Genomic DNA, 11,095 nt, shown 5'->3' with positions numbered 1-11,095 from the left:
TTAAGAGCTAAAAGATGAGTTTCTCTATATATACACAAAGATTTTCTTTCCTTCTACCAATGAGGGACAAAGTGCATTAGTAATGTGAACTCATTCAAAATTTCACTTCCCTCCATTTCTTTTCCCACCATTTTCTATTCACACCTCTTTTGTTATTAATTACAAAATCCAACAATATATTCTTTTAGTTTCGTTCCGTAACGATTGTAATATTTTATAATTATAATCAATAACAATAAATACAACATATGGTCATTGTTTCAATCCCTAATATCGAATTATTTTTGTCATAATATATTTTTTCATAAGGCTAAGAATAATAAAAGAATATATAGCAAGAACAATATTTTCACGTTAAAAGCATTAAGCGAATACGATTTTAATAATATTTTTGTGCCTCATAAAATAAATATAATATAATAAAAAAAACAAAAAAAAAGCTATATTTTTTATATGATTGGGAATAACCTGCAAGCACATTTATAGAGAGTCCATAAAAATTGTAACAAAAACGAATTGGGAATTGAGTGAAGGTAATCTTCTCACATCCAAATTTGTGCCTGCATAAGTGAGCTAACACCTTGAACGGGTTGCTTGCTTCAGCTATCGAAATACCCTCCTTCGGAAATCCATGTTTGATTGCTGTGACACCATATAGTTGGAACACCACCTGTTTGGTAAAATGCCGGAACGAGATGTATGTTAGAGTCATTAGTTCTTTCGACAGATACTAACGGGAGGATGTAGCCTGTTAATTCTGGGATGGTTGACGGATTTTCTTTGTTCACCTTGTAGTAGGGGGATGCAGTTTAGGTCTGGAACATAGTTCAGGATGTTTTTGGCCGTTTAATCGAGGAAAGAATTCTTTTCCTTATCTTTTCATTATTTGCTTTGCCTTTGTATCGGCACAGAAACAAAGATAATACTAAAGAAATCCAATTTATATAACTCAATTTACAAGCCACAATAAGAATATCAGAAGCATTAAGCAAAAACTGTCAATTCTGCAATGCAACAATGCATGAAATCTGTGACAAATACCAGAAGGCACTTCATCCTCTTCTTTTACGACGTCTTCTCTTTGCCTCAATTTTCTTAACCATCCTGTATCCTTCTTCATTGACAATTCTCACAAACCATTTTGGTCTCCCTGTTAAGAAAATCACATATCCCATAAACAATCCAAACACCATTCCACAACCATATCCTATTGCCACTGCTCTCCAATCCATCAAACCTGGATAATATTCTTCTTCATCGGCCTCTAATGGAGGAGGTTGCTGGGGCATCTCAGTATCTCCACAGTTTCTTGACAAAGGAAATCCACATAATCCAGCATTTCCTGAATAGGAGTCATTTTCAAATGTATTAAGCTGTGGACCTCTAGGTATGCGTCCGACTAGATTGTTCAGTGAGAGATTCATGACAGCAAGAGATTGTAGAGCTGCAAGTTCTTGAGGAATGTTCCCCGAGAGCTGGTTCGACGATGGGTCTAATGACTCAAGAACAGATAAAATTTTAAAGGACTGCGGAATTGGACCAATAAGGTTGTTATGGGATAAATTCATCCCTCGAAGTGAACTAAGATTGCCAATGGATTTTGGTATATCACCTTCAAATTTGTTATGTGAGAAATCAATGGTTGTGAAAATAGAAAGAATCCTCACAAGTTGGAGCTGCTGCCCTTTTATAACCATTGTCAGGGAATCATGGTATAGAGCTTCTCCAATATATGTTAAGGGAGTTCCCCTGGGATCTACAATCGTCATGGCTTTAAAATTCCTGAAAAACCTTTATATTAAATTTCCAGTGAAGTCATTATAAGAGAGATCAAGGATTTTCAATTTAGAGAACAAGACTTGGTTTATAGAAATGGTTACGGGGCCATGTAACTATTGGATCTCAAACTTAGAACCTGTAGCCTAGGAAGTGTTCCCAACCATTTGGGAAATGTATCATTCAAAAAATTTTCTCCAAGATCGAGTACTTCCAGCGTTCTGCAATTGGCCAGGGTTCGTGGCAATGTTCCCTCTAGTTTATTTTTCCGCAAATTGAGACTTCTTAGAGTACTTGCCTTACCAAAATTTATTGGAATTGTCCCATGAAATTGATTATCATGCAGGTCCAACACTGAGAGACTTCTGCTCATGTTTACCAACATTTTGGAATTACTCCACTCAAGCTGTTACTGGACAAATCAAGAATCACAAGGGTACTCATCCTGCATAACGGTGAAGGTAACTTCCCGGTGAAGTTATTTTTTGAGACTATGAAGAAGAACATGCGGGGAGGTGGAGCGGGTAATTCTCCTTGAATCAAGTTCGATCCAAGATCGAGATAAACAAGACCTTCAAAGTCATGAAGTGGGTCAATAGCAGTTAGAAAATTGCTCGAAAGATTCAGATAAAACAATGAGCTTTGCCAATCAGACCACGCCCAATCAGGAATTTTGCCATAGATCTTGTTGTTGGAAAGATCTAATAGACCAAGTCTCGTTGCAGCTTGTAAGAAATTTAATTCCCTTATATTGCAGGAAGATACATACAATCTTCCAATAGAACTGGGCAAGGCCATATCTTCTGGAAAATACCGACAGATTGTTAAAAGAAAGACCAAGATGTCTAAGTTGTTTGCAGTTTGAAAACATACCAATATCTAGATCACCGGAAAAGTTATTTGTAGAAATATCTATTGTTGTAAAGTTTACAAGTTTAGAAAATGATCTTGGGATAGGTCCATGCAGCATATTCTCACCCAAGTCAAGAACTTCTAGCAAGTTATATCTAAATTCCTTAAGTTGGCCAGTAAATTGATTGGATATCATTACTAACAATTTTAAGGAAGGAAGATCAAATATCCAAGATGGTATTTCCCCAGTAAGCGAGTTATCTGCTAGGAAAAGCAAGATAAGGTTGGGGAATCCGGTGGTGATAGGAGGAATAGGACCGGTAATTGAACAGTTAGAGAGTTCTAAACTTTCAAGCTTTGCCGGGTTTGTAACTGAGGATGGAAACAACCCTGTAAATAAGTTATCTAACAGGGATAAAGATTTGAGCTTGGTGAAGTTACTGAAAATATTTGGAATGCCACCACTAAAGTTGTTAGATGAAATAACAAATTCAACAAGTTGCACTAGATTTGAGATTGTTGATGGAAGTGAACCATTGAAGTTGTTCGAGAAAAGGCGTAAATTATTGAGTTGTATGAGATTCAATAGATTGAGGAATGGTTCCAGAGAAGTAGCAGCTTGAGAGATCTAAAAAACATAAAGATTTAAGATGACCAATAGAATCTGGTATAATACCAGAAAAACCTGACAAAGAAAGGTCTAACTCCCTTAAGGAGCTGCTACTGTTCCATTGCATTTTTGGCAAATGCCCTTTGAGATACCAGTTGCTCCCTAGGTTAAGGATTTGTAATCTTCGTAAATGAAAAATGTGATCTGGGACTTTCCCAGACAATTCGGTGCTGAGAAGATTCAGTACTTCTAAGGAAGAGGAGAAGTTTGATGGCAGTGCTGAAGAGATGTATGTAGAGGTGAGGTGAAGCTCTTTTAGTTGGGTTAAGTTTTGAAGGAGCAATGTGAAAGTGTGAGGTCCAAATCTCAACTCCTCAAGACCTGCGGAAAGATCAAGTGAAATCAACTTAGATAGGTATGATACTTCTGAAGGGATTCTGCCTGAAAAGCCTGAATTCGAGATATTAAGATGTCTCAAACTTGGGAACCAGCCAAATTTGCCTGAAATTTGGGAAGGGGAGAAATCATTGTATGCTAAATTAAGCTTCCGCAGATGAGAAAGTTGGAAGAGGGTGCTGTTGGAATCAATTGTCCCATGAAGTTGGCTGCAACTAAGATCAAGGCCAGTTATTTGACCTGTAATTCTATCACATGTTACTCCATCCCAGGTACAGCAATCATCGCTTTTATTCCAGGAAATTGTCTTTGGGTAGGAAGCTGACCATTGGATTGACAATCAGAAGAAGAAGATTCATCTATGGTCAGTTTAAGCTTCAATTGCTGCAAAACCAAGCTCTGGTCTTGGCTGCATAAAACACTTGAAAGAACAATATTTGGATATTGTAACACAAAAACCAGGACAAGAAATAGGCAGCCCATTTGCAAAAAATGAATATTTTACTTAAAAGTACAGAGAATGATACATCTTCTTCAGATCAACAAATAATGTAATAAGATTCATTGTTACCTCTGTAGAGTATATTGCATCAACTGAAGGTAGGGGAATGTACAAGCAATTCAGACTGGGCAGGAACAAGATTTATACCCCTGAGTCTCAGCACATCTCCATGACTCCTTCTAGAACAATTAATGAGTACAACGTCATTGATTGTCACATCTTGAAGCAGCTTACAATTTGCAGTCAAAGGTCCACAGAGGTTTGTCTATATCTTAAATGTCAACTCTATTGTTTTCTTTCTGACTGACAGTTTGATCCCCATTTGATAGGAATTCCTTCAATTATTTATTCTATCTTTGACATTCAAGATGCTATTGGAATTAATGATTGCGGCTGTATAAATGACCCAGTGATTTGATCAATTAAGTGAGATGAAAAGCTGGAGAGACCAGGATTCAAATCCCAGCTCAAAAATAGTTCCTTGACTCCTTCAAAGGTGCATAGAGGTTTGTTTAGTTGTTTGTATATTGAATGTCAACTCTCTTGCTTTGTTTGATAGAGGAATTCCTTTATTTGTGTTGTCTGGCTTTGGCATTCATAATGGAGAAAATACATCAGCAAGATGCTTATGGAATTTACTGATTGCGGTCGTTAAAAAATGACTAGACGCCCATTTTCTTATTCTTTTAGTCATACGAACATAACAGATTAAGATAATCCCTCAAGTATACAGCTAGAATATTTTCATCCTTCTAATATTATACTGGACATGAATTCCCACCCTAAAGGCAGCAGAAAGAGCTGACTCATTAGGTTTTACATCTAGTTGTCACCTCAATATTCCTTAATTGATAGTCAAGCCGAAATAGGCATTCAATGTTTGATTTGACTCATTAACGATATTTTTCATAAACTATATGTTTATGAAAAATAAGAATGTTAACATATATTAAAGTGCATTTAGAAGTTGTACTTTGATTTTAAGTATGCCATGATATTTTTATAATTATCATGAAAAATTAATATATTCTGAGAATATATTGACTCCTTCTAGAATAAGTATCAAGATCCCGAAGCACAAAAAGTCATTGTCTCATTGACTGTCAAAGCTCGAAGCAGGTCAAAAGTGTATAAAGGTTTGGCTATGGCTTAAATGTCAAGTCTAGTGTTTCTTTCTAAGACACTTTGATCTAGCAGGCTCCCTCATTAGATAGGAACTAGTAGTAAGTTTAACTGTGCTTTGCGCGGTCGTGTAATATTTTATTGAATTTAGGAAATAATCTTTTTCTATACTTGAACATTAAAAATAATAACTAATAATATTGTTAAATTTTATCTGAAACCAAAAGTTATTTGAAACCTAAGACTTTGTATGAACAAAAACAAAAGAATAAATTCACTTGACAAAATAAAAGTGAGATTTTTGGACCTATAAATTTATGAATGTTTAACCAAAAATTAAATTTCAGGTCAAAGCTTGAATAAAGAAGAGCACGGGTTACTGATAATTGGAAAAGAGTATATAAAGAAAGAAATTTATGAATAATATAATCAGAAAGCAAGCAAATCAAAGTATATTCCAATAGTATTTTTTTCGTGTTTACAGTCGTTTGTGACTTTTCCTTTTATAGACATTTTGGGAATACAGTCTTTACCTTTGTCATAATAAGACAATTATGGGCAATTTAATGACTTTAAATGTTACGTTATGCAATCATATATGTTAAATACATATTCTCTAACGTTTCTAGTATTTAATACTCATTAAATGCTGTATCTGGGCTCTTTTTTGCTGTCAGATTCATTCCTTTGACTCTTCACGATCTTTGACCTTTAAATGTCTTGAATAGGTACGAGCGTTTGAATTACTTGTATGACCGCTCGTACCTTCTCCATTTAACTTGTTTGTATCTGTTATTGCTCGTATCTGTTGTTGCTCGTATCTAACTAACCTTAATTCTCTTACTGTTTGACCAGTCTACGTGTCATGACACGTCACCTCCAATATGCAGAGTAAATTTTTCCCAATACAGATAGTCCCCCCACTTTTCATTTATTCGTTAGTTGAATATTTGGGAAGTGGATTTCATAAAAGGAGAATTTTTGTCATCATTAATGTTGTGACAAGATTGACGCTTCAATGGTCACATCTATTTAATGTTCTTGACACGTGTCAACTCCTTATTGATTCTGCAACTTGCACCCCCTTTTAAGGTCTTTTTTTACTGCTCCACTATTCACGAAGTTTCAGTTACCATTATTGTGACCCTTCCATTACTGCGTTTTCACTTTTTGACGATTACCTATAAATACAGTTTTACCTTTTAATTTCTTCCACACAAAACTTTTTCTCTCGAACACTTGAACTGTGCAAATCTCTGTTTACTTCTTCTTCCTCCTCATCATGTCTTCTTCGAACCCTAACCCTAAGAGAGTTCCTATTTTAGACAATTTTCCCAATGCCCCTGTTAGACATAGAAGGGGCGGGAGACTTCTTAGCTTAGGATCCTCTCGTGGTGGCGGTTCTGCCATGCCTTCTCCTAGCCCTGGTTCTTCCTCTAGAACTAAAGGTTCTTTTACCCAAAAATCATCTTCTAAGAGCAAGGAGGCCTCTGAACCATTATAGGAGCCCTTGGTAGAAGAGATAGTCCCTAACGATTTATCTTTTCACCACGATAGACAATTACTTCAAACCCAAGTTTCTGGTCTAGATCGTACCGATGCTTACCCCACTTTGATTACAGAGATTTTAGCTCCCATAGTCCGCAAAGATTGTCACTGGAGTAACAATTTTCCCATTGTAATCCCCAATCCAGATCAAAGAATTACCTCCTATATGACTGGTCTTTCTTTTGTTTACACATACCATTTTACTCTTGGTTTTAAACCAGCTATTGATCCAGTTATTATCGATTTCTGTCATTTCTTCAAAGTTTGTTTAGCATAGATTGGCCCGCTGGTATGGAGGGTTGTTGCTTGTTTAAGGCATCTAGCCAATTTGGCAGACGTTAATTTCACCTTTCCTCACCTAATTCACCTATACTCCCCTAGACTTTTTCGTAATGGCGTCTTTACCTTAGTGGCTAGGAGTAAGAGGGTTTTGGTGAGCCCAGAAGATGATAAGGATCGTGGCTGGTATGCCCGATTTGTTGCTGCTCCCACAGTTGGTTTAGTGGGTGAACAAAACGTTCCCTTCCCTGAGAAGTGGAACTTTGCACGTAAGTCTTTCATCTCTCTCGTATCTCTTTCCTTCGAGTTTATCAATTTCTTTAACTTTGTTCCCCCCCCCCTTTTTTTAGCAACCATGGGAGTTGTGGAGAATATTCCCAATTTTCGTGGTTGGGTAGATAAATTGTTGAAGATCGCGTCTATGGAGGCTAGGTCTTGGAAATTTATTTCCAATCGTCATGGTTGGAAAGTAAAGACTCACGGTATGAGTTTTTATCTTTCTCATATGTAAAAGTTTTTCCCTTTATTGCTTTAACTTTCAACCTTCTCTTTGTCAGGTTTTGCTATTCGAGGTGCTACTGCTGAAGCAGTTGCGGCCTCTCGTTTAGGAACCCAACTTTCCTTAGAAAGCGCTCAGGACATTCTTCTGAAAAGGAAAATCACAGACGATGATAACTCCGACAAAGAAGAGGAGGATGGTTCCTTGGTGACAAGGCCGAGAGTTAGGAGACGTATCGTCTCTGACGAAGCTGAAGTTTCTCATCACCTTTCCCCTACCGGGCGTGTTAATCTTGTCTCTGATGATGACGTTGCCACCTCTCATGACACTCATGAGTCGATTAACCAGCTTTTCGTTAGTGGTTTTGAGAGTGGTGGATTAGGACCCGTTTTGGATGAACTTCCCCTATCTTCTTCTTCAACTCCCATATCTTCAGTCCCTTCTCTTCCTTCTTCTGCTATGCCTTTGGTTCCTTCTTTAATTGTTCCATCTGCTTCCGAACCTCCCTCTGTTGTTTTTACTTCTTCTACCGCTCCTCCTTCTACTGTCTATAATACAGAAGTGGGTTCTACAAGTAGAAGGATTGCTATGAGGAGCATGACTATCGAAGTTCCTGCTAACAACAGCCTTTTGAGGAAATCCGGTCAGGCGGATGTTTGGCTTGAACCTTTAATAAGCCCAATTGAGAAGGAAAAATTGAATAGCCATAGCTGTCTGACTCTGATGAACGACATAGTTCATTCCACCTTGAAGGTATGTCCCTTCTTTCTTTAATTTGCCATAATTTTTCTAGAATTCTAATTTTTCTTCCCTTATCATTTTCAGGCCAACCTTATTGGTACAGAGCTGATGAGCAGAGTTTCTTTATTAGAGAAGGTGGCACGTGACTCTGAAAAGGTTGTTCTTGATTCAGAGAGGGAAGCTCGTGACTTTCAGTTGGAAGCAGCTAATTGGAAGGAACAATTTGATAGTGCTCAAATTACTATAGAAGATTTGCAAGAGAACAAGAATAACCTGGAACAGCAGGTAAGAGCATTAACTTCAGAGCTTGCGGTTGTCAAGGCTTCTTCAAGTCAGGCTGAGAAAGAAAGAGAGCGTCTCGAGTCTTCTCTCTCGGAACAATTATGTAAGACAAGTGAAGAGATTAGAGAGCTGAGAGCTCTTTTAAGTCAAAAAGAAGTTTATGCTGGAGATTTGATACAAAATTTGACTCAGACCCAAGAAGATCTGCGAACTTCTGAAGACAAAGTGAAGGCCTTGGAAAAATCTCATGCCTCTCTCCAAGCCTCTTATAACTCATCCCTGAATGAAAATGAAGGTCTCAAAAATGAAATTGCTGCTTGGGAAAGAGATTATGAGCTTCTTGAAGATAAGGTTGCAGTTGATGTAAGCTGGGCTTTTCTGAACTCCCGTCGTGATGCCTTAGTTGAAGCTAGCCAAGAAAACTTTAATCTGGAGTCAGAGTTAGCTAAGGTGATGGAGACTATTGAAAAAGCTCAACAACCACTGGACTTCCCTTCACCCACGATTGAAGTTTTCGAAGCTGAAGTTACCGGAGTTGATGTTCCCGTGGGTGAAGTTCCAGTGAGTGAGGCTCCCTTGGCTGAAACTTCTGATGCACCCTCTTCAAGCTCAACCGTGCCCGTTGTTGCAAGTCAAGTTGAAACTTCGTCTATTGATACTCCAATGGCTGAAAATCAACCCGCTTCTGTTGGTGATGCTGTTCTAGTTGAGCCCGCTGATGATCCTTCTTCAGTCCTTTCCTCTTAGTGAAAAAATTTACATCTGTTTTAAATTCCCTTTTTGCAGATACCTATTTGGAAAACTATATTTAAAGTTCTTGGATTCATTTGAGAGTTTTTGTAATCAAACCCTTGGCTATCACTTGAGGGTTTGATTTTTAGAAGTACAAGTCCCCAAGTCTTGTTATGAGGCATTTTGTATAAACAATTCGATGACTAAGTTTATACTTTAGTCTTTAGTTTTAAATATTAAGAAGTTTTTATTATCATTAAACTTCCGTTTGTTCTATTCTTGCCTTTTTGTTTTCAAGGACTTAAAGAATAACCTGCATTTTTGTTCTTTGAAAAATGCTTCTGTTAATCCCATGACTAAATAACATGAGTTTTATAAAAGAGGGCCTTTTATATTTTGACACTTAATGAAGAAGACGTCTCAACTTCACAATGATGTTATCATACGATAAAAGAAATAGGAACACACATGTTTTTTGCAATAACTTCGACAAGTTTTTATTTCTGAACCTTGGCATACTTTACATGTATTTGAATTACATCTATAACTTTCTCGTAACTGTTTTCCTTATAACATATTTATACAAAAGAAGAACAATAGATACGGGGTTTTTCCTTATAACCCGTTTTAGTACATAGTCCCTTTAGCTCCAGAACATTAGGAAGAGTTTGAGAGTTGACTTCATTGTTCTCATGGGAAAGAATACTACGATGAATGCCATTGTTCTCATGGGAAAGAATACTATGATGAATGCCATGACTTCATAACTTTCACTCCGTACTTGATTCTTCTAGGCTTGATTTTCTAAATCTTCTTTGCCTTTTTTATACACGTGACTGTATATACTTTGTAGTCCCCCAAGTGTTTGAGTGTTGAAGTATGAAGCCTCGAGCACTTGATAGTCTCCTTCACCTTGTCCTTTTTCCTGAAAAGGAAGTACATACGGGACTCGGGGGTGCGATTATAGATGAAGACTCCTTAACCCGTGTGTACTTCTATCAGAATAATTGTAACCATGGGCTAGGAATTTTAGTTTATTCCATTTTGCCTTACAGGTCGTGACTCATCATTTAGTACGGGTTAGCGTTTTGCCTATCATCTAAAATCGTTAGTAAAATTTTAATAATTCAAAAAATAAATAATTTAACATGGTGATACCTGACCGTGGGTTTTTCCTTAGAAGTAGTATCTCTTCAAATGAACTGCATTCCAATGTGAAGGAAGCACCTTCCCGTCCATCGTTTCCAACTCGTATGCTCCTTTTCCTGCAATATCTCGAACTCTATAGGGTCCTTCCCAGGTTGGACTTAGTTTACCAGCGTTGGCGGCCTTTGTAGATTGAAAAACCTTTTTAAGCACGAAGTCCCCAATTTTGAAGTATCTCAAGCGTGCTTTCCTGTTGTAATATCGTTCGATCACTTGTTTTTGTGCTGCCATTCTTATTAATGCAGCTTCTCTCTTGCCTTCCAGTAGATCCAAATTGACCTGCATCTCTTCATCATTAGACTCCTGTGTTGCTTGTGAGAATCTTGTACTTGGTTCTCCTATTTCAACCGGGATTAGTGCTTCAGCTCCATAAACTAAAGAGAAAGGGGTTTCACCTGTGCTCGTCTTTGTTGTCGTGCGATATGCCCATAAAACTCCGGGTAACACTTCAGGCCAATTACCCTTTGACTCCTCTAAACGTTTCTTCAAATTGTTGATTATGACCTTGTTCGTTGATTCTGCTTGCCCGTTACCCACTGGGTGATAAGGT

At 37.4% G+C, this 11,095-nt stretch overlaps 2 protein-coding genes across 2 annotated transcripts; both read right to left on the bottom strand.

Moving 5' to 3' along the window:
* Positions 1 to 1,052: 1,052 nt before the first annotated feature.
* LOC109206096 (receptor like protein 30-like) lies at positions 1,053 to 1,769 on the bottom strand. Its single transcript, XM_019368867.1, has one exon. The coding sequence runs from the start codon at positions 1,767 to 1,769 to the stop codon at positions 1,053 to 1,055; it is 717 nt and encodes a 238-aa protein (XP_019224412.1).
* A 382-nt stretch (positions 1,770 to 2,151) lies between these two features.
* Positions 2,152 to 4,199, bottom strand: LOC109206095 (LRR receptor-like serine/threonine-protein kinase FLS2). The gene is made up of 4 exons (XM_019368865.1): positions 4,150 to 4,199; positions 3,911 to 4,043; positions 2,650 to 3,256; positions 2,152 to 2,579 (listed from the first exon to the last, which is right to left on the bottom strand). The coding sequence occupies exons 1-4, from the start codon at positions 4,197 to 4,199 to the stop codon at positions 2,152 to 2,154; spliced, it is 1,218 nt and encodes a 405-aa protein (XP_019224410.1).
* Positions 4,200 to 11,095: the final 6,896 nt, after the last annotated feature.

The sequence above is a fragment of the Nicotiana attenuata genome, unplaced genomic scaffold, assembly GCF_001879085.1.
Source record: "Nicotiana attenuata strain UT unplaced genomic scaffold, NIATTr2, whole genome shotgun sequence".
In the NCBI taxonomy this organism is placed as follows: domain Eukaryota; kingdom Viridiplantae; phylum Streptophyta; class Magnoliopsida; order Solanales; family Solanaceae; genus Nicotiana; species Nicotiana attenuata.
The sequence above is the reverse complement of the archived record's forward strand: the minus strand, read 5'-3'. Positions and strand labels throughout refer to the sequence as shown.

Bases quoted from the DNA above. Each gene is read 5' to 3' on its own strand.
- LOC109206096 (XM_019368867.1), bottom strand. From the start codon at position 1,769: ATGACGATTGTAGATCCCAGGGGAACTCCCTTAACATATATTGGAGAA.
- LOC109206095 (XM_019368865.1), bottom strand. From the start codon at position 4,199: ATGAATCTTATTACATTATTTGTTGATCTGAAGAAGATGTATCATTCT. The intron at 4,044-4,149 runs GTACTTTTAAGT...TGTTTTATGCAG, and splicing joins AAGAAGATGTATCATTCTCT to CCAAGACCAGAGCTTGGTTT. The intron at 3,257-3,910 runs GTACCTGGGATG...TATGTTTTTTAG, and splicing joins GAATAAAAGCGATGATTGCT to ATCTCTCAAGCTGCTACTTC.